At 42.0% G+C, this 23,917-nt stretch overlaps 1 protein-coding gene across 5 annotated transcripts in view; it reads right to left on the bottom strand.

The window, feature by feature from the left end:
- Positions 1–293: 293 nt before the first annotated feature.
- Positions 294–23,917, bottom strand: part of FAM114A1 (family with sequence similarity 114 member A1) — a 70,510-nt gene continuing 46,886 nt past the window's right edge. For all 5 annotated transcript variants that reach the window (XM_055326637.1, XM_055326636.1, XM_055326639.1 and 2 more), the window contains 7 exons: positions 21,818–21,938; positions 16,270–16,361; positions 14,360–14,521; positions 12,877–13,016; positions 10,185–10,257; positions 5,864–5,917; positions 294–3,943 (listed from right to left, as the gene is read on the bottom strand). In XM_055326637.1, coding sequence (XP_055182612.1) covers positions 3,842–3,943; positions 5,864–5,917; positions 10,185–10,257; positions 12,877–13,016; positions 14,360–14,521; positions 16,270–16,361; positions 21,818–21,938 — 744 coding nt within the window. In that variant the 3' untranslated portion in view covers positions 294–3,841. The remainder of the gene's footprint in view (positions 3,944–5,863; positions 5,918–10,184; positions 10,258–12,876; positions 13,017–14,359; positions 14,522–16,269; positions 16,362–21,817; positions 21,939–23,917) is intronic.

The following is a 23,917-nucleotide window of genomic DNA, read 5'->3' as shown; positions in this document are numbered from 1 at the left end:
GCAGACATAATCCCATTGCTTTCTGGTTGACAGCTCATGCAGAGGAAAATATTCTCTGATCCACACAAAGGTAAATGTGGCTTCAATCCCAACACAAAATTCTAACTGTAATCATCTTCTGTGCCCAGTCGATGATGAATGAACCCAGATGCCAGAAATATCAGGACCACCACCTATACGTTTCTTACCATTGGGTTGTAATAGCTTAATCATCGCTAATGGTTAAGATGCTCAAAGGGCAGGATAACTCAGGTTACCTTCAGATCTAAGCAAAACAAAACAGAACAACAGAATGACATCTTTCCTCACATTTGTTTAATAGTGGATATTGCAGCAGAGCATCTATTATGGGTGAACATACAGAAAATGAGAACCAACCCGAATAAGTCATAAGAGATCTAGAAAAATAAAACACATAGTGAGCCACATGATTTTTTCTTCTTTAATGTGAAAGAAGGGTGGCTGGTCTGAACCCACTCCTCTAGCTTTTTGAATTCTAATCAACTGTAAAAACAAGGAAAAGCTGCAGCTCTAAAACGGATTTTCGGTATGATCTCTTCTGATGTGTCTTCACAAACACAATAATTTAAGAAACCAAGTTGAAGCCAGGATCTGAGTTTTCAGAATGCGGGGCATGCTTCAGGGGAAGATCAAAGGGCAATTTTTACATTACAAAAATTAGCTTGATGCAGAAGAATAACTGTTCTTATAAAATGAAACACGGATTGAAAACATGTATTATGATCCACACCATCTGTTCAGTGTATACTTTATCATCTGTCTGTCTATCTATCATCTTTCTCTATATATATGTATGTTTTTTAAGGAGAGAAATCTGTTTATTTTACTTTTTTGCTAAATTACTTCTCTAAGCCATTATTCCTAGACCTCTGGGATGGCTTTGATTGAAATCTGCCTGCTTTCATTTCTGATTTAAGTGCAGCATGGCCAGTCTACGCAGAAGGTGACTTTCCAGACAGGTGAGCTCCTGGGTCAGCTGATTTCTACAAAGCACAGGAAATGCTCTCATTTCTGTGTTCAGACTTCCACCCTATATTTAGCACTTTCCTTTAGCCCACCTGAGGCCAGTGCTTCTCCAGCCCCTTGGAGCCCTGCTGCCGAGGTCCATGGCTCCTTAGCTGGTGTTGCTGAGGCTCCTGCATCCTGCACCCCCACCCCCACTCCTGCCACCACCTCAGCTCATCCCACTATTCATTTAATCATGAGCATGATGTGCAGCCCAGTGTGAGACCCAGAGAGAAGATGGAATTCTGTTCTCAGTGGGATAGAATATTTAAGCCTAGGCCTCTGCTTTAAGATTTGGGACTCAATTTTACCCTTTAGAGCTGTATGTATCAATACCCCAAAGCAATTTTTCTTGGATGCATTTTGCTTTGATTTGGAAATATGCTTTTGATGTTTTTATATTTAATAAGGCACAGGCATAGGACTACATTCATTATTTAGACTAGAACTTATTTTGCACTTGATGTAAGAAAAAAAGCTGGTACACTTGTTCAGGGTAATTGCATAAAGTGAAATGAACCCAATTTATGTAAAGGATTATTGAAGGGATACAAAACATCCCAAGTAAGCCTGCTAAATCATTCATTCAGAAACTGATTGACGTTTGCCCAGACCTGGATCCCGCACTTTGCTAGGTTTTAAAGCAAAGCAAAGAAGCAATTATTTAAGTGATGATGAGAAACCGCATTCTTGAAAGAGAGCAATCCTGGAGGATGGATATATTTTAAGTGATTATTCTCTCTTAAATAATGTAATTCACAGACCATTGAGCAAGGCCCCGGGAATCAGCTCTCAGCCTATGTTTCTACCTGGCAACCTTTAATATTCTATCATTGAAAGATATGTAAGTGCAATGTAAATAATGTCAACTACGTTTTTAAAGGATAATTATCTCTTTTATTCTGCAGATTCCTGTTTCATTTTGTGATTAAAAATGTTGCTATAAACTAAATGGGTGCAGTTGGGCTTAAAGTCTATTTCTGGGATTCTAGCTCCTTTGAAACTACTTGGTCCTATTACATTTCCAGTTAACATCTATAAATTCGTCTGATGCTAAAAAATCTCATGTGAAGAAACTGTAAATCTAAGCTCTTTCATCTGCTCTATACACGTTATGTCCAAAATTTACAAAGAGGTAAAAATCAACATTTTCATTAGTTAATTGTTCTCTCGACTTACTATCAGAAACATTTCAGGCAATCAGGAAGCAAGAGGGGGGAAGAAAGAATCTTTAATTGATTCCTCAGAGAATTCTTTTCCAAATTGTAAATAATTGTTTTTATGTTTTCTATTTGGCTGGTTCAGGAGATACACAAACAAATGCAGACAAATAAAATGCTAATAAGATACAGGATAATATTAAAATAGTCCCACCTTGCCTATATGGGAAAAAGGCTGTCCACTCCATCAGGAGAATTAAAGCAAATGTGAATGAAGGATTTTTACCCTTATAAGAGTACAAGCTTCATCTGCCTTGGAGAGAGCCATGGAGCAAAACATCTTATGATGATTGATTCCTGTAGGGTTGCTGATGGGGCTCTGAAATAGGAGGAGTATATGAACCCCCACGGCAATGAACTTAGGGAGCTCAGGAGAAGTGGCCACTGACAGTCAATGCCTCTCCTGGCTGTAGGGTCTTCTGGGCAGCCTTTCATGGATCAAAACACCAGTCAGTCAGTCCATACATTGGTATTTTCTGCCCTTTAGAAACAATGATGGTATTTACCATTGGTGAGTGTGATCTGTGTATTTATAGAATATCTTGCCTCAGATTTAAAAAATGCAGTCTAAGGGTCTCCTGTGTTGAAATCCCTTTAATTTTCTATTTGGATATTTCCAAGCTTTGTAATTATGCTATCATGCACTTATGCTCATAAAAAGTCAAGTTTAAATGGAATACTCTTTAGTACCCCCTTTTTCATATATATTTTCACCCCAAATCTAAAGTTTGAGATCAAAAAGTCAAGGCAATGTGGAAAAATTCAATAATACACTGAAAGAACATTTAAAAAAAAACACTAGTTTACCTTGTTCTTCAAATTTTTTTAAGGTTTAGAAAATTCATAAGTATTTTTAAGTACTTTAAGAATTATTATAAACCCTCTTTTAGAGCATCTATCTAGAGGTGCCTGGCTGGCTCAGTCTGTAGAGCATGCAACTCTTGATCTCAGAGTTGTAAGTCTGAGCCCCAGGTTCGGTGTAGAGATACTTACAGTGTTTGTCTCTACTGGGTTGAGATCATGTTCCTCTATTATGAGCACACAGTAGGAGCTCAAAGAAAGCTAGTTTTCAGAATGAGTTACTATAAAGAGATACGTTTCTCTTTTACCATAATAGGTAATATCTATAAGTAGTGTTATCTTTGTCTATGATATTTATGTGACAAAACTAAGTTCAGTATAAGAATTGATTTAAAATAATACTATCAGAATGGGAAACTGAGAGGTGGGAATTTAAAGGATTAAAAAAAAGAAGTCTAAGATCTGCTCACGAATTTCAAAACATAGCATGCTTGACCAGGAAAATGGAAATGAATACTGGCGACCGAACTTCAAATCAAAGGAAATTATCAAGATAAAGCCATGTACATTTAAATTAATATAAAGAAAACACAATTATTTGTGAAAACTGCCATATACATTAAGAGAAATGATATTCCCTCTATTGCATTCTTCATACTGTCCGTGCAAAAATTGCTTGTAGAGTCCTCAACGGGGCGTGTGGGGCCAGAGGTGTCAAAAACATCCCCTGAAATGGTATGTATCAAAGCACTGTGACCTGCCTGCTTTTTTAACTAGACAGAGTCTAGGCCAGGTTACGGCTGTGCTTCTGAACAACTGGTCTGGATGTGTGACACCTGCAGGACAGGCAGCAGCAGCTGGAAGGCGTCCTGTATGTACGTGGTGCTGTTGCAGCCCTGGGGAGAGGGAGAAAGGTGGTTGAAGGGTTGTTTCACAGGTCAGTCTTGACAATTCTTCCAGTTTGATAACGGCCCCTCGCTTCAAACTTCACAACATCTCGTCCTTAATGCTGGTGCTTAAACCAAATGTAAACCTGCTCCTTTGGATGGACTGACTGCACTTAGCTCTTAATTATCTATATTAATGAGGGGAAGAATGCACTCAACACGAGGCAAGTCCTTCCCATAGACACAGGGGCCACATCGATAGGCGTATGTTCATGACCCAATAGGTCTGGTCTTCCCCATCCTTCTCCCAGACCAAACCCACTGTCCTGAAATAACATGCAAGCCCAGGGTGAAGGCAGCTCTAGTGTGTCCCAGCCTAGAGATGAGTAAACAAGAATGCGCCACATAAAGGTAACTGGAGATATCATTCATTGTGCAGTTATCCGTGGCAAATCCTTGAGTGCTGTCATCCTCCTGTGCACACGTGTTGCTACCCTCTACTTGGTTTGGATATTTGACGTTGCCATTTGTGTTCTCGGGCAGAGAGAACAGTGGGCAGAGAGGCCATTTGATGTTCAGGTCACTAAATCATAAGAACTACCCCCGCCCCGGGGAAATGAATAAACATTTGACCTCATATTCTTCATGACTGACATAGTAAATTAATCTGCTGATGCCTCCTGGGTGGCCAGGGAGACATTTTCTTATTCCACGTTCTGTCCTGACTACCTGGCTTTCTTTGTAGCTGTGGCCTCCAGACCTTGCCCCTACTGCTTCTCACCCCTTCCAGGGCTGTGTCCTAAACAGTAACCCTTGATGCCAACACTGTGTTACTTTTATACCTTCATAGTTTTCTGTAACAGCAAGGCAAATTTCATATATATATATATTTCCCTGACATGAATTTGGTAATTTCCAAACCCTGCACTCAGCAGCTACTTTATTTTTTTTTAAGTTTTTTTTTTAATTTTTTTATTTATTTATGATAGTCACACAGAGAGAGAGAGAGAGAGAGAGAAGCAGAGACATAGGCAGAGGGAGAAGCAGGCCCCATGCACGGGGAGCCCGACATGGGATTCGATCCCGGGTTCCCAGGATCGAGCCCTGGGCCAAAGGCAGGCACCAAACCACTGGGCCACCCAGGGATCCCCCAGCAGCTACTTTAGACAGCAAAAAACTACAGTGGATGTGTTGCCCATGTTCAAAACTTAACCTGTGGCTTCAGCTGCATGCCCCGGGGCTACAGATGTGCCAGTTCCTTATAGTTAGGCCTCCCATGGAAAGTTTTCCTCCACCAGCCACAGATAGAACACAGCAAGAATGAAGCCTCTCAGGCCTATTTTCTTCTCTCTTATGGCCCTGCTTCTGGCAAAATCACAGCGGTAGGGTGGAGGCTTCAAGTAGTGTTACAGAGTCCCTGGTGAGCCAGCAGGCCAGAGAGTGAGTGGTCTCTGAGGACAGAGCCTCTGGTCACTGACCTGGCCGAGGCTAAACAGTCAAATTGTCACCATTGCTAGTCCTAAACTTAGACCCAGCAGAACCAAAGGTTATCGGGAATGGAGAGAAGCGCCCATTTTTACAAAAATCACCACGGAGCAAGAATCCCTCATTGCAGCCAATAATCACAGTGTTAAATCTGGTGTCAAACTTGGCAGCAGAAATGTGCTTCTGCCGGAGGAAACAGCAACAGAAATAACGTGCAAGCTTAGCATTTCTCTTTATAATCAGGGATTCTTGAAAATTAGGTATTGTTGCTTCACGCAAGGGTTTACAGCTGGTTGGGCTATACAACTGTACTCAAAAAACACTGTTGATGATAAGATTTAGAATTGCAACAATACTTGCTGCCTGGAAAAAATACAAAAAAAAAAAAGTAGCTCTAACATTTGCTTTGATTCAGAAGCACTTTCTCCCTTGGGGGCTACTTACCTCTAACAATACACTGTTGATCATGGGGTTAAGGACCTCAGCCTTCTTGTTGCTCTGTGGAATCAAAAGGATGAGATTGACTGATTAGGTGCTCATAATATAAGGCTTGTCACATAAAATGTCATGCTGGCTTTGAAAGAGGAAGGAGAGAAGTGGAGTGCTTATTATAGACCAGGTTTCACATTTGGTGCTTCTTCTATATAGTCTTATTGAATTTTGACAGCAATCCTGGTAGGTAGGTACCATGATAACCTTAATTTAAAGATGAGAAACTAGGAATCAGGAAGGTGGAGTAACTTGTTTAAGGTCACACAGCTAGACATTTAAACACAGACATTTTTAACTATTGACAGCTTGTAGCACGTCTGGGATTATGGGGGCGGGGGAGTGTAAGTGACGCTGAGTTGTACAAGTACAGGATTGAGTCCTGTCTCTACTTGAAATGTTGATGTTTTGTTCATCATGATCTTTTTGCATTCATTTTCATTTTTAAAATTTTTACATTAAAATATCTATCTAGATGACTGATGTTTCTTTGTCTTTTTGGGGAGCCTGGGGGCAGGGTAAACTCTTAAATTTTGTGGGTGAGTTAAGTCCCTTACTTGCCCACCCTAGTTAGACCCAGCCCCGGTCGGTAGCCTTATTTTCTTTCTTGTTTTAAATGCAAATATAGGTACTTGGTTATAGGGCATGTCTTCTAGATTAGCAGCAGAAATAACACAGTCTTTTTTTTTTAAAGACCTTTTTAAATTCTTTTTTAAAGATTTAATTATTTATTTTAGAGACAGAGGGAGAGAAGCATGTGCTTTCTCTTACATGCCAGGGGCAGGGAGGGGCAGAGTGAGTGGGAGAAAGAAAATCCTCAAACTGACTCCCTGCTGAGTGCAGAGCCAGTGTAGGGCTTAGTCCCAGGACCCTGAGATCATGACCTGAGCCGAAATCAAGAGTCTGATGCCTAACCAAATGAACCAACCAGGTGTCCCCAAATCAACACATTCTTAAATAGAACTTATAGTCAGATCTGCAGATTCCAGTTTGTAACACATGAATATACATAAAGCACAGAAATACAGAGCCTGATATTAAGTAGGTCTTCAAAAAGTGAGAGCTAGTGTTAGTATCATTATTATTATTTCCACTACTAGTCTATCAATCAACACTCTTCTCCAAGTGTTCACTTTACTCTTAGGCAATAAATAATTAAAGGGACTGGAAAGAGAGAGGGCAAGTTTAATGGGCTGGCTTTCTTTACTGTACCCAGAAGACTTTATGGTAAACACAAGTATATAGATGGAATACATCTTTCCAGAGCAGCACACTTTCAATGACACCACTCTACTGAGGGCAGAGTAATGTCTTATGAGGGAAACCATAATGGAGTCTTGGGGAAAAACTCTTTAAAAACCCAGTCATTTTAGTAACTAACCAGAAAATCCATTATGGTATTTGCTTTCATGTTTATTTGATTATCAAAAAACCTCTAAAATATAATCAATATGAGGGCAATAAAATGACATTGGTTTTCAGAATCAATGAGATGTGCAAGCAATTTAAATGGAGTCTGGAGAGTAATATGCACTCATTAACTTCAAGTTATGAATAATGGCTGTTTTAGAGAACAGCAACTCAACATAAATGATTCATCCTAGCACAGGATCAGGGGTATTGTTGTGATGGGATGGCATTTCAGTAAACTCTGTTCAGCTTTAGCTCTTTCTTTCTCCAACGTGGTAACTTGTGTCTTTTGGATTTTGTGTACACAAACATTTGCACACAATACAATATATATGTGTGTACGCAAGTGTAAGTCCAAGTGTATACCCAATTGCTAGAACATTGCTACTCAGAATGTACACCGTGGATCAGGAACATTGTTCTCATCTGGGAGCTTATTAGATATACAGAATCTCAGTCCTCATCCCCAGCCTACAGACTCAGAACCTGCGTTTAACAAGGTCTCCAGGAGATGTGCCTTCACATTGAGGTTTGAGAAGCACTGCGCCAGAAGACAATATGTCAAAAGAAATGGGAAGCAATACTGTGAATATTACCCATGAATATAAATAAATGAATGTTCAACATGAATCATATATAACATATCACACACACACACACACACACACATCCTCATCACTAGATAGCCATAGAGAAACAAAAAGTTGGCCATCCGTCTGCTGGGCAGCTGCCTGGGAGGTGAGAGATCAATTGAGAGGCCTGGGGGAGTCAGTCGCCCCTCTAGGTCTCAGTTTCCCACCTAGTGAACTGGGGAAAGAATGAGAAGAGGGTCCAGAGAGCCTTGGGCAGCTGGGTGGCTGAGGCTGTCTCATCCTGATGAAAACCTCACACCTCTCTGTAAACCTGGCAGTTATACCAAAGTCCACAGGGGTGGGTTACCCAGACAACACTGAGCACATAAATGTATTTATCAAGCCTATCATATCAATGAACTTCTATCTCCCCCTTCACTCTGCCTATGTACAATGAAGCTCTTATTGCTGAAGCCCCCAAATTATATAAGTATGAAAGCTCATGCTTTACAAAATAGGAGAAGCAAACTAGATTCCTTGACAACAGAATGAATAAGTGGTATGTAGTTCATCCCTAATTGAGTCGCTTATCTGCTGACAGGCAGGTCTGCAATCATTTCCACTTCTTTTGAGAACTGCCCTTAGCGAGTGGGGCCAGGGGAAGTGCAGCCCCACAGCCAGGTAGGTCTGCATGATATGATCCTGTCCCCAAGTCACTACAGGTGACCCACACTGATGAGCCTTTCAACCTTCTCACCCAGGAACCCAGAATCCGAATGGAAAGACATGGGGTCCGGGAACTGCTACAACTGAGTCACATTAACAGTAACACTTTGGCGAGAGAGGGTATATGTATTCTGGTGCTGGGTCCCACAGCTTCTCCCATTCCTCCACTGCCTTTAGTAAAGTCCCTTTTCTGCAGAGATTACATAGATTTCTCCATAGATTATGGGCTGAATGGTGTCATCCCAGAGAGATACACTGCAGTTCTCACCTCCATGACACCAGAATGTGACCTTACTTGGAGATAGGGTCAGTCATTGCACATGTGATTATAAGATGAGGTCACACTGGTCAGACCTGAATCCAATACAAATGGTGTCCTCAGAAGAGAAATATGGACACACACAGGCCTAAAGGGAGGATGATGTGAAGACAGATAAAGAGATTACAGTTAGGCTGCCACGAGCCAAAGAATGCCTGGAGCTCCAGCGACCAGAAGAGGGGAGAAATGATCCTCCTCTAGAGGCTCCTTGAGAGAGTGTTGGCCTGCCCAGGCCCTGACTTCCAGCCTCTAGAAGTTTCTGTTTCTGCTGCCAGTTCATGAGACCTGTCATGGCAGCCCCAGCAAACTAACACATTCACAACCCCCAAAGGCCAGAACTTGAACAGGAAATAAAACCTGCTGTTCCTCATGGCAAGGATCATCTCTACCTGCCCTTGCATTGAGGGCCTTAAAAGAAAAAGTAGAAAGGTTAAAAAGGAATATTTTCCACTTGTCTTCCCGATCCCACTAAAGGGGACTTTCTGAAGAAACTGTGACTGGTTTCTGAAGAAAATAATAATCAGAAGTCATACCTCCAAACCAACGCGAAACCTTTCAAAGTTGTTCTCTTGAGAACAGAGCCGCTTACGCTAATTGGTAAATTTTTTTCTTTTCGTTAAAGCTGAAGTGTTATAATCAAGGAAAGAAACCTCGCACCTCGGGGAGCCCACAGGACAGGCTCTGAGGGCAACAGTGAATGTGAATATTCAAAATTACTTTAATAGGGATTCTTGAATTATGTATCACAGATATTAAGTAACGAAAGGAACTTCTCTTTGACTTTTTAAAATCACTTATTCAATATTTTAAAAAATATTTTATTTATTTATTTTTGTGGAGGAGAAAGGGGGGAAAGGGCTGAGGGGAGAGGGAGAAGCAGATTCCTCTGCTGAGCAGGGAGCCAGAGGCAGGGCTCAATCCCAGGACCCTAGGATCACCACCTGACCTGAAGGCAGACGCTTAACTGGCTGAGCCACCCAGGCATCCTTTGACTTCTTTTTAAACAAATAAAATGAGGCCCAGAAATGTTCCAAAACCCACCTTAAATCTTGTAAGTCAGAGATGGCAGTGTCAGAACTAGAACCCTCGGCTGTCCATCCTGACACAAAGCTCCTGGCCTGCTTTTAGTGGACATCATGGGCACAGCTTCTGTTTATGGAGCTATCAAAGAAGGCACTGCATCCTGCCCTGCTCCTCACAGTTCCTCACAGACCCATCTTCTATAAAAGAATCAGTATTATAAACTTACCCCAACAGTGGTTAAAAAATTCATAAACCTCTTTGATAAGGAGGCCACTTCTTTACACATCGCAGTAGTTAATCTGAAAGGAAAAAAAAAGGGGTTGGGAATTTTCCATCAGATCAAATAATTGAACCATCAAGACAATTACTGATATTGATACCATATTCCATTTAAAAGAACACACACAAGTTTTAGGATGCTCTGTAGAAATGTGTCCCTCAACAATCTTCCAAGATTCACAATCACAGTTGAATTGAATCCTCGTTTTCTCTGCATGTATAATTAACGAATAATCACCTAATTCACCCTACTTCCTTTTAGAATCAAAAGTGTATACAGGAAAATTTGAACCTTGAGCTCCATACATTTAGAGGTATAAGCCTCTTGCCAAGTAGCTTTTCTCTAGCTTTTGGTCATTTTGAAATAATAAGGAGCATTCACTGAGGTACTATGTTAAGTACTCTTACATGCACAATCATATATAATCCTCATAGTGACTTTATGGATTACATTAATATCTCCATTTTATAGATGATAAAACTGGCATTTAAGAAAGTTATGTAACTTTTTTTTTTTTAAGTAGGCCCCACACCCAACATGGGGCTTGAACTCATGACCATGAGATAGAGCCACATGTCTACTGACTGAACCATCCAGGCGCCTTAAGAAGGTTAAGTAACTTGTTTAGGACATGCTGGGACAGAGCTGGGATTCAAACTCAGATGTCTCTTGATTTCTTGATTATGTTTTTATTAGATGCCTCGTAATAAAGATCCTGTAAAATCTGTTTGAAGACTTAAATCAAACTTCAAGTTTATTCTAGCCATTTGACTTGTAGGACTTTACCCCAAGAAAAGAATGCAAGACCGGCACAAATATTTAACAAAGCAGTGTCTGTTATGACATCACAGGTGATGACAAAAACCAAAAACAACCCAGTTAATGTAACAATGTATTGTTTTCTTTTATAATTAGTATATATGACTTTTATGAATAGTGGTTAAAATGCTACTAGAAAAACAGTAACTCCTAATCAAGAAAAAGATCTAGTAAAATCAGTAGAAGTAAGCTTTCTTTTGATAAATAGGGGTTCTAAGTTATGTATTTAGATTTATTGAGTTCTATCTGTCCACCATTCCATCCATCCATCCAATCATGCACCTAAAACTTAGCTGTAGAAAGAGTCAGGAGTAAGGTCCAGGGATAGCCCAAAGCCATTTTTGTCTATGTCCTTGGGCAGATGGGTGGAAAGGCACTTATTATACAGACAAATGTGAGGTCTTGTTACCTTTTGCTCGTGGCAACTTGGTAAGGTTGAGACAATCTGGACTGGAAATCAGAGGTGCTAAGAGTAAGGTCCTGCTATATACATGCTTAGAGACTTCTCAACATTCTCCCTTTACAAACAAGTGCCACATACATAAAAGAGCACTTAGATGTTTTCCTCAATACTTTAAACTTTTCCTTCTTTTCCTTTTCTTCTTCCTTTTATACACTGAAGTAAGTACATATTCTTCCTAAGTCCATTAAGTGCAGGATTGTACGGTTTTTATAATACCTTTCATTTTGGGGATGCCTGGGTGGCTCAGCGATTGAGCACCTGCCTTTGGCTCAGGTCCTGATCCTGGGGTCCTGGGATCTAGTCTCACATCAGGCTCCCTGCAGGGAGCCTGCTTCTCTCTGTGTGTCTCTGCTTCACTCTCTGTGTCTCTCATGAATACATAAAATCTTTAAAAAAATATCTTTCATCTTCACATAGGGAAATCTAGACTTGTAAGACATCCTTACAAGTGAGGAGAAGTGCTACCAGTAGGACAAAGATGCTAACATTGACTTTTTGGGAGGTTCTCTGACTAAACATTTGCTCCCCAATCTACAAGGCCAAATGCAGTAATAAGCAAAGACTAGTTAGCTAGCGAAGCAAATGGGTGTATTGAGATGTGTGTGCCTGTACTCATATATTTTTAGGAGGCTCTATTTTGACTTCTGTGCCTGTGTAGTAACGAGAAGGTACTTGGATCTGTGCTAATTTTCTATACCACAGCATACAGTCATGCGGGTAAAGTTAACAGCTTGTTTTTCAGCTCCATACCAACTATTTTAATATATGCTTCATACCAACTATTTTCATGTATATAAGGTTACACTGATACACATGACTATTTCACTAGATAAACTAATAATAATGGCTACTATTTTGAAGAATATAACATATGACAGCACATATGCACACACACGCAATCCACAGGGAACTGGCTTACATCAACAACCATCACTGCCAGAATTCAGAATACGCAAAGCGGTATAAGTCGCATCCAGGTGTTCTTTCTCTATTCTTGTAGTACGTTAAAAATGCGATTTCCCTTAAAGGTCCGTGCTTCTAAGACTTCGATCTATGAAAATAAACACTTACCTTTGAATGATGTAGTGTGTCTTTCCTTAAATCTCTTCATAAATCCTAGTTAATTATTATTATTCTTGCTAACATGATTCAACTAAGAATCTTATGACTCCTAAGAGACTCTATTTCCTAAGATGACCACAGAACAACGTTATGCAAATTCAGAACTTGTAATTTAAATCTTTAGTAGCCCAGGGTGTGTGGGTGCATGTGTGTGCTTGTGTATGTGTGTGTGTGTGCATTTGAATGGCTCGTGTACATAAAACTGGAAAAATAAGAATTAAAAGTAACATTTACTTTATCAGCACTCTTGCTTGGTCCTGCGCTGGTTTTTCCTCCTCTTGCCCGTGAAGAATCAATTCTGCTACTTTATGAAGCTGCTCGATACAGCGTGCTGTTACTTCAGCCAGACTTTCGATGGATAGCATATATACTTCCTGAAATAGACAAATGCAAGTAAGACAATTATTCACCGAGCAGAAGCTTTTTTAAAAGAAAAAAAACCTGTGACACAGGGCACCTGGCTGGCTCGGTCGGTAGAGCATGTGACTCTTGACCTCTGAGTTGTGAGTTCAAGTTCCACATTGGGGATAGAGTTTACTTAACAACAACAACAACCCTATAATGTCAAAAAAAAAAAAAAAAAAGATGTAATTCTTGAAAAAAATGTCCTGAAAAGTTTACCCAAAGATTATCTGAGACTCTTCTAAGTAAAAATGCTGCCATCAAATGCCATTGCTTCCAGGTCCCAGGTGACATGCAAGCCTTACAGCTGTGTCCCTACTTCTCAGAGCAGTTCTGCACACACTACAGGCAGGTGCTCAGAAGGGCAAGTGAATAAATAAACCTCAATGGCCATTTGTCCTTAAAGTGATTTAAAAAGTTACTTTCGTGGGGCACCGGGTGGCTCAGTCGGTTTAGCATCTGACTCTTAGTTTTGGCTCAGGTCATGATCTCACAGTTGTGGGACTGAACCCCTCATCGGGCTCTACGCTCAGCGCAGGGTCTCCTTCAGATTCTCTATCCCTCTCCCTCCACTCACTCTCTCACAAATACATAAATAAAATCTTAAAGAAAAAAAAAGTTACTTTCTCTGAAATGGAAATTTAATGTAGAGATGAAGTTATTGCAAACTCATTTGTGAACGCAGGCAGGCTATAAATTATGCACACATAAATTTATTAAATTACAGATTAAAAACTACGGCCGTGAAATTTTTTGGAAAAAAGCTTCAATTACCTCATTAGTTTATGGGGCATCAAGACATTTTACAGTTACATATTTGCATATCAGATGGAATTTTATCCTAATGATAAATCAACTATGTTCTTAAAGATCTTTTTTTTTTCCTTTTTTCCTTTCAATTATTATCGTGAAGCTCTGGAGAAAAACTACAATATCTATGCTAAGTCCTGAATTGTCTTGGCACTGAGAAATTTTAGTGTTTATCACGTTAATCCTCATATTTCTATACTGTTTGAAACAGGGTACAAACGAAAATGAAATGGTTTCTGCTCACTTGAAATTCAGCTAACAAAACTAAAGTAATATTACCGCTCTTTAGGGGCACCTTGGTGGCTCAGTGGTTGAGCGTCTACCTTTGGCTCTGGTCGTGATCCCGGGGTCCTGAGATCAAGACCCACGTCGGGCTTCCCGTAGGGAGCCTGCTTCTCCCTCTGCCTGTGTCTCTGCCTCTCTCTGTGTCTCTCATGAATAAATAAATAAAATATTTAAAAAACATATTAGTGCTCTTTAGGTGGCTAATCTCCAATAAATTTACCTCAACTGTCTTAGTTTTCGTTCCTTCTTTTTTATCTTCTTTGGGATTTTCTGGCCTCTCTTCCTCTTCTTCCTCTTTAGTGTTCTCCTCCGACTCTTCCATCATATCTACTGGCACTGTAGCTTGATTTTCTTCCACCCAGTCATGAGCCTTCTTCATGGCCTGTGAAGCACCCCCAACCAAAGCAACTCATTTGTTATGCAAATTTGGAGACTAAGAAATTCCAATTCCCAGACTAGAATCCAGTTGCCCTACACCTTCCACAGTGGTTCTCTGTACATTCAAAAAGCAATGGGGCATTTCCCTAGGCTCCTTAAAAACACCATGTTGGTGCCTTCTGGTGACTCTAAAGTAAGGAAAGGGGACAGAACAGAAAGGAAGTATGGAGAGAACCTTGCAGGACCTGTTTAAGGAGCACTGTAAAATGCTACATGGATAGGCATAAAAATGACAGTCACCTTGAAAGAGCAATAGTATATTTTTCACTTTTCATGACCAACTATAAAAGAATAACAGTACTTTTTATATATATATGGGTTAGAGATTTAGCCAGGGTCATTGCTAAAGCAAATTTCCTCATTTGATATGTCTCATGAAGCCCTTAATGTATCATGAACCTAATAATGTATCAAGCAGGGAAGATGAAGGATGGCTCTGCTCTTCCCCAGTCATGCCAGGGGAGGAGAGAGGCTGTTGGAAAGACCTGGAGCTGCTCTGTGACTAGTTTAATCTCACACAAGTGCCGTTGGAGACACCTGTAGCCGAAAAAATTATGGCTAACTTGAACAGGCATAGCAGCCTCTCTGTTATTCCCTGAATTTACAAAGGGCAGACTCCTCCAGCTTTGATCCTTGGAGTTTAAAGCTGTTTGCTTAAGTGCAAGTCGTATCTGAGCTTATGTTAGACTTTCTTCTCATCTTAGAGCTCACCTATGTCAACAGGCCCATGGGATGTTGGAGGCACCACACACACACACACACACACACACACACACTCTCTCTCTCTCTCTCTCTCTCTCTCTCTCTCTCTCTTTCTCTCTCTCTCTCTCTCTCTCTCTCTCCCCTGGAGCAGGGGCAGGTGCTGCACAGAGATGAATGAGGCAATTTCCCACTGTGTTCAAGTCACTGACCTGTCAGAATCAGTGACCTCTATCTGAGATAAAGAAATTACTCATGTCTCCCCCTCACTGCCTCATCCTGCCCTTTTCTCACCCACCTTGATAAATGAGGGCCTGCGTCACCTACTGCTTGCTAAAGAGGAGGAGGGAAAAAAAAGAGAGAGAGAGAATAGGGAAAAAAAATACACAGTTTTAAGTAATTAATAATGAGTGTCCTCATTAAGAATCTCCACCGCAAGACCATTTACTAACTTGCAGAACATACAATTAGAAGCAGCCAGACTGACAGCTGGATCGTGCTTGGGCACCATGTGGCACCAGCATTGGGGTAGGGGTAGGGCTGGGATATGGGGCGGGGCATGTGGCTGACCTGCCCAATGGGCTTCTCTCTGCTGAATTCTCACATGGCACCCCAGGCAGGGAGTGGAGGTGGAATCTGAAAAAGCTCTTACAGTGATTCTGCACCCCTCCTCCTTCCCCTGCGCTGAAGATACCTACTGCTCTGATATACAGTCCTACTTCGAGGAGAAGTGACTTGTCCAAGGCCACAGGGTAATTACAAGGGGGCTGCAACTAAAATGCCTGGTTTGTGGCACAGTCTTGCACGTTCTCTCCTCTCACACCTCATTATGTTGCCTCCTGGGATCTTAATTACGGAGCTCAGACTCTCCTTCCCTCCTGTGCCATTCGGGGTTTGGGGTTTTTCCATTTTGGGTGGATCACTTGAATTTTATAAGCAATACCTTTAAAAAGAACACCAACAAATAAGAACTCAGACTTGGACAGCGCTGACCTTATTGAGTTTGTCAGGTGTGGCTGCAACATGTAATTCAAAGAGAAGTTCTGTGAGCCTGCTAGCAAATTCTTCTCCCTTTTCTTCTAAGGCTGGAAATAGAAAATGACAGAAGTAAGAAGCATGATTTATTTTTCATCCTTCAAAATGTGGCAGCAACCCTGACCTGATGGCCTGCAGTCAGAGTAGAAGTGGGGGCTGCAGCAGCCTGCCCCCTAACCCCCATCCCCGCCCTGGCTGCAGAGGGCAGCTTAGGAGCTGCCCACTTATAAGCATGGCAGTCAAGCAGGCGGCTGCTGCAGTGTGAGGGGCTGCCCTAGCCCTGTTGCTCGATGCTCTAGCTGGGGTGTCCCAGGCTGGCCTGAAGGCAGCATGAGGATGGGGAGGGGACTTATCTGTCTTATTTACAGCTACAGGTGATCAGCAGCTATTTGTTGAAGGAATGACTGAATGAACAAATGAATGCTGTATCTCGGGTCTAAAAGACCTGGACCACACTGTATTCACGCCCTGGAGGATTGCTATGCTGAGCACTGCAACCCTAATAATACCCAGGGCACCCTTTTATGTCCACAGAGCCCCAGTGCTGGGCAAGCAGAACCAGTCTCCATGGGCCATACACTATCTGATGTAACTACACTGTGTCTCTGGAGAAACAAGGTTTCTGAGGACACCTGTTGGTCCTATAATATTTCTTAATAGCCTTCACTCCAGAATGGGAGCTATCTAAGGATGGACATGGTATTTGTTTCTGCTTATTCTTGAATCCAGAGCATCTAACACAGTGCCTGGAACATAGTGGGTACTAACATGAGTATTTATTAAATAAATTGTTGATAAATTATAGAGAATAACATACAGACCATGTTATGCATGTTATGCATAATATGTCATCAAATAAAAATAAGTTGATGTCATTGGTGGGCCGGAAAGAGGGATTTTTAAGTTACAATCTTACTTCTTTTCCTCATTTATATCTATGGGTTGAAGTCATTTTTAGAGTTGCAAAGTGCTAAAGAGTTGTTTCCACAATGGGTTAACCACCAGTTTTGGGGGAAATAAAAGCATCATTAATCTGCCCTGATTACACGATCTCAAAACACTCTGGCTCACATCAGTGGGTGAAGGCAGTAGCTTCAGCGAAAGCTAAGCCATGTGAGAAAAACTGTATCTAACACTTGTGTGCATGTGCTCTTTCCTGTTTTACAGACAAAAGGCTAATTAGCAGCCCGTGAAGATAGCCAGGGTAACCTGTAGGTCTTTGTTCAAAACATTTGGCTTCATCCATTTATTATCACCTTGAATCCATATATCCTCGGGGGGGGGGGCAGATTAATAAATAGAATAGAGAAGACATATATGTCAGGTGATATGTTTTATGGAGAAGCATAAGCCAAGGAGAGGAACAGGGACAGGGGATTGGAAAGCAAGTGGGCAACTGACACGGTGCCATTTGACTAATGACCTGATGAAGGAGAGGGGTGAGCAACACTGGATGGGGCGCAGGAAGAGATTTCCAGCCAGAGCCTTCACCAGTGCAAAGTCCAGGAGGCTGTGTTCCTGGGCTTGCTCAGGGTGGCAGCGGGGGGGCAGAGAGGTGTGTGCCTTGGGGGTGGAGGGAGAGAGATGGCTGTCTTTGTTCAGGATGAAGGGGACACTAGCAAATCATTATAATCCAAAGAGGTAAGTGCACTGATTGAGGAGGCTTTTCCAGTATTGAATCTTGTCCTCAGAGGGGTATTAAGAAGGCTTCCTGGAGACGGTGATACCTGAACCTAGTCTTCAAGAATGAGAAGGCATTAGCTACTTGTAAAAGAAGTAGAGATGGAAGACTAGAGAGAGAGACACACACACAAAGCTGAGACACTCTCTCTGCTGGGCAGAGGTCTTAGTCTCTTCCTCTCTAAGCAGGCAAAGTAAGAGGGGGCAGGGACATATCTGGGCAGCATGGCCTAGGTCTCATTCCCAAACTGCTTGGTCCTTCTCATTCTGTATGAGGCAACGCTGCAGGGCAGAAAGAGCCCTGGCTTAGGTGTGGGTTTTAACCCCAGCTCCTGTATTCAGAGACTCTGTGGCCTGCAGGGACTACTCATGGGTCTTCGGAGCTTCCACACCCCCCTATAAATTTAGGCTAATAAAACCCACCCATCTCAGCTGTAGCACTGTTGTAAGGATCAGATCATACAACAAATGTGAAAGTGTTTTGTCAACACTAGTTTTATCTAACTATATTGTTATGTGCTACAAAGATATAAACACTGAGAGCTTAAAAATATTGGGGAATCATCACCAATAAATTAGGATGCCAGGACTCTGTATAGCTCCAGTTTTTGAATGTGCATTTGGGGGACACCAGGGTGGCTCAATGGTTGAGTGTCTGCCTTCAGCGCAGACTGTGATCCCGGGGTCCTGGGATCGAATCTTGCATCGGGCTCTCCGCAGGGAGCCTGCTTCCCCCTCTGTCTATGTCTCTGCCTTTCTGTGTGTCTCTCATGAATAAATAAATATTTTAAAAATGTACATTCTATAAAACAGAAAGGTTTTAACTTTTAGCAAACTTTTAGCAAAGATTTTGGGGAAAAAAGTCACGGGAAAAAAATGGAAGTGGATAAGAACAGATGATAAATAAAGTTGCAATAAAGAATACCTATTACTACAGCTCTTGGTTCGTACATATGGTCCAGATCTTCACCAAGGCAATAAAAATAGAAAATAGCCTCTTAAAATCTCTTCACAACAGTGGTAAACCAAATTAGAGACCCATGGCAGTGTGATAAAATTACATGCTGCTGGAAAGACAAACCTGCAGATCATTAGCTAACGCTATCAAATGCAGAGGAGTCCAATATGGAGTTTATCTAAAAATGACAGTTTGTTATATTTTTCCAACACTTGCAAATGAATTATTAAGGTGTTAAGAGGCTTTTAGAAAGGTAAATGCTTACAAGAAAAAAAAATGGATGAAAATGCTCTGGTTTCTCCCCGAGTTTTCCTCCTGGCTTGTCCGCTCACCCCCACTAATGAGATAGATTCCTCTTTATAGCTTTTAGATAATCCCTCCACCTCTGGAGTTGTCACACTATCCTAATTGGATTGATTTAATGACAACCCTGCTATTCTTCCCTCCCAGTTTTTCTTTACGTGTTTGACATTTATTTATTAAACTAAGCTAATTAAAATTAATAGTGTTTTGATAATCTGGAGATGCCCTTTGGGAAAATGGAAATGTTCTGGGAGATAACAGGGTACTGTCACTTAAGAAAAGACCAGTCTACCATTTCTTAAGCATGCTGTTCACGACTTCATTTTTTTTTTTGTCATATGAAAAAAAAAATCCCAATTTACTGAGGCTCTATATTAAGACTGGAACACATCAGAGGTAGTAACATTTTCTATTTAGAAGTATTGAATCAAGGTTCCTCTCTAAGAAATTGTGCTAGCTGGGGATGACTTGCACTGGCAACAGTATCGCTTGGATGTTAGGAGAAATCTGGGATCTTTTTACCCTTTCTGAATGACACACCCTATAGGATCAAGGTCTCCCTTAAAAATCAGGAAACCAAAGAAAAATAACCTGGATCTTTTTGGGTGATCATTACTCTGGAAAACAGGCAGCTCTACTGGTTCACCGCGGGCCCATAATAATACCTGTATGAACTCTGATGGCTGGCGTCTTAGTTTCTCATTATTAAAACAGAGGCTGTCATCCGTTGTGACTCTTGTGAAACACACAAATGCCCCAAAACATTATTCTCCAACAGCCTCTTTGCTATTGGCCTCTGTCTATTCTTCAGTATAATTGAGTCTTCTATTTTGATGCAATGAGCATAAATCTCATTAAACTGAAGGCACATAAGGTCAGTATGGGAGACTAAAGCCGGAGATGGTATTTAAATAACAGTTTGCAAATGCTTAGAATAATTTTGCCCTGAGCGTTGAGGCTGAAGCACTTGGCTCTCCAGGTTGAGCTTCGATTAAAGGGATGCAACACACCTGGACACAAAGACACTTCCAGCTACTCAACTGGGATGAATGAGCATGATCGGTACTCTGCGTGTGGGTAACAGCAAGTACAATCGTAAATAAAAGCTATGGTTTATCGTACTTTTGCTATTTTCCCCACCTTGTTTTAGCACTTGAAATAACAATACCAGCTCACATTTTTGAGCAGTTCTGTGTGCCAAGCTCTGTACAATATACCTTTACATACGTTATCTAATCTGAGCCCCACAATAGCCTTGGGGAATATGCATCAGTGTCTCCGTTTTATAGGTGCAGATAATGAGTTTCAGAAAGGTTATATAACTTGCTCTAGGCCAATGCAGTCAATTAGTGGTGAAAATGTTTCAAATGGACCTTTGAGACAGTCCTAGGAGAAGCCAGCCTTGTGTGTCCATGGTTGACCTGTGTGTCAGCATGACTCAAACAATTGTGGTTGCAGGGGTAGGTGATAATACCAGTAAGAAATCACTCTCCTTGTACACAGCAAAGGTTTTGCTATCTTCTGTTCCTAAATGGGCAACCTCAAATAACTCTTTTTTTGTAAAAATTTATTTATTCATAAGAGACAGAGAGAGAAGCATAGAGATAGGCAGAGGGAGAAGCAGGCTCCCTATAGGGAGCCTGATGCGGGACTCGATCCCAGGACTCCAGGATCAGGATCTGCACTGAAGGCAGATGCTCAACCACTGAGCCAGCTAGGTGCCCAACCTCAAGTAAGTCTTAAGCATGTCTAACTTTGAAAACTCTTTTTCCCCTCTCAGGGAAGACAAAACAGGTCCTGGTCTCCGTGGGGTCCGGCCATTGGGTGGCTGGAGGATTCTCAGGGGCATGCACCTGGCTCAATGCAGTGACTGACAATCTGACACATCACGCCCCAAGGCCCTGGGTGCCATTGTCAGAACCCCATTTTCTAGGTGGACAGCAGGCCACTTACAAATACACCTTAACTCCTACACATATAAGTGAAACGTAGTAAGAAGAATGTAACAAGAAATCCATTGAGAGGGACGCCTGGGTGGCTCAGCTCAGTTGAGCAATGCCTTGGCCTGGGGTGTGATCCTGGAGTCCCAAGATCGAGTCCCGCATTGGGTTCCCTGCATGGAGCCTGCTTCTCCCTCTCCCTGTGTCCCTGCCTCTCTCTGTGTGTGTCTCTCATGAATAAGTAAATAACATCTTTAAAAAAAAACATAAAAAGAAATCCATTGAGAGAGCTGCTCACCGCATGCAGATAAAAAACTTAGATCTCAGAGTATAAGCTCTAGTCATCAGGGCCTGGCTCGGCCCACCGCAATCTCGGTTCATTCAACCCTCTGTGTGTACCGCACGCCTGTGATGTGCCAGGAACTGTGCCACCCACCACGGCAATAAAGATGCTTCTGTCAGGAGAGAGGATCATAGATCTACGTGACCTGCTCCTGTCACGAGAGCAGGTGCACAGAGCGTGGGGAGGAGAGGAGGAGGAGCACTTGAATGAAATCCTGCCCTGTTCAGAGGGCGATCTTTATTAACAGCTTGTTTGGCTGTTTCACTGCTTATTTTCCTTTACCTTGTTCTTGAGTGTCTTCATTCTCCAATTCTTTGGCTGCAAAGATGTCTTTAATGGAAATTAGGTCAGTTTTTAAGAGTTCCAGCTTCTCTCCATCGAGTGATGCTAAAAATGACTGAACCTGAAAAAAGAAATAGGTCAGCATCACTGTCATCATTTCTTCTTGTTAATCATGTTTACGTCCAGCTGTCCCCGGTTCTCCCAGGACTGAGGTGATCGGTGGGGGGGGCGGCGGGGTGGGGGGGCGAGGCCGGGCTGAATGGGCTGAGTTCCATAAGCTCCCTGGGCCTCAGTTTTTAAAATTTTCAAGTGCGATCTACTCTTCGTTGTGATCCTCTGTGAGGAAAATCAAACAGCGAACATGAGACACATTCCACAGGTGCACACAGCAGCGGCTGAATAAATAGTGGTGGCGGCCCTTCTGGCCTCGTGGTTAAAAACACGCGGGCTGTCAACTCTGAATTCAAATAGGAGCCCCTCACTTGTGAATTGTGTGCCCTTGGGTAATTTATTTAACCTTTCCTTCCTTATCTGTAAAATGAGGACTAACAGCATAGCATCTACCCTGTAAGGTTATTTTGAGGGTTAAATGAAATAATGTACTTAAAAGTACTTGTAGGCATGCCTGGCCGGCTCAAGGGGAAGAGCATGAAACTCTTGATCTCGGGGCGGTGAGTTCAAGCCCCATGTTGGCTGTAGAGATTACTAAGAAAAAAATAAACTTAAAGAAAAGTGCCTGTAGTGAAGGTCAAGAAATTACATACATATTACGTACATATATAATAATGTGAACATATGCGTATATATAATACATATACGCGTAAACAAACACATAAAGAAATGTTTTATGTATACAGATACGCATACATATATACTTGCTACATGTGGGTTCTGGAACCGGGGTCACAAAAACACACGAGACACATTTTTCTCCTCAGAGATCTTGCAGGCAGGAGGTGGGAGGCCCAGGGTAGCTGCTAACCGCCGTGTCAGGGGTGAGCGGAGTGGTAACAGGGCACCAGGGAGGGAACCTCAGTTCTCCTTAGGGGGGCGACAGGGCGGGCAGGGAGAGTCCTCAGAGGGTAAGGTTTGAACTGACATCCTTGCTGCTTATGGTCTTCAGAGCCCTTCTCTGGAAACTGTCCTCTGTAAACACTTAAAAATTACTTGCACGCCTGGCCAGTCATCCTCTGTGAATCTAAAGACTGATATGAATTTCCAAGTTGGCCAGAGCACATGGAGAACCATATAAAAAGTGAAGTTGGACTCTACATAGGAGCGCCAGGGTGGTTCACTCGGTTAAGCAGCTGCCTTTCGGCTCAGGTCATGATCCCAGGGTCCTGAGATCAAGTCCCGCATTGGGCTCCCTGCTCAGCGGAGAGCCTGCTTCTCCCTCTCCCTCTGCCTGCCACTCCCTCTGCTTGTGCTCTCATGTAATCTCTGTCAAATAAATAAATAAAATCTTTAAAAAAAAATCCGTAAAGTAGTAAGGTTTTTATGTTTTCATTCTGCAGGTCAAACACCTGCTCTGGAGGGAGAGCCAGCAGAGGAGCCGCATGCTCTTTGGAATATGTTTTAATATTCATTATGGTACTAGATTCACACATCAGGACAAGGAGAGAGTCAGAGAGGGAATCAGGGATGCCAGGCACCATTTTCCTAAAAATTGTAATGAATATCACCAGGGCATAATGCAATCGGCAAGGAGGCTTGGGAGAAGCTTGGCAGGAAGTCATCAACACAAAACCCATTAGTTATAGAGTTCAGCAGGTGCAAGCTAATGCTCTCAGCCTGATGGCTGCCACCGTGCCTTTTTGCTCTGACCTTTCCAGAACCTTCTTTTCAGCTCATATACTCATGATTAGGTCTCAGTGTCCTAGATAGGCCCACAGCAGATTCCTACACTTTATTACTATTTTTAAACATTCATAATGACTAGTTTTTAAGATTTTATTTGACAGAGAGAGAACACAAGCAGGGGGAACGGCAGGCAGAGGGAGAGGGAGAAGCAGACTCCTCACTGAGCAAGGACCCCAATGTGGGGCTCAATCCCAGGACCTCGGGATCATGACTTGAGCTAAAAGCAGATGCTTAGGAACA

This window comes from Nyctereutes procyonoides, unplaced genomic scaffold, assembly GCF_905146905.1.
Source record: "Nyctereutes procyonoides isolate TBG_1078 unplaced genomic scaffold, NYPRO_anot_genome, whole genome shotgun sequence".
Classification (NCBI taxonomy): domain Eukaryota; kingdom Metazoa; phylum Chordata; class Mammalia; order Carnivora; family Canidae; genus Nyctereutes; species Nyctereutes procyonoides.
The sequence above is the reverse complement of the archived record's forward strand: the minus strand, read 5'-3'. Positions and strand labels throughout refer to the sequence as shown.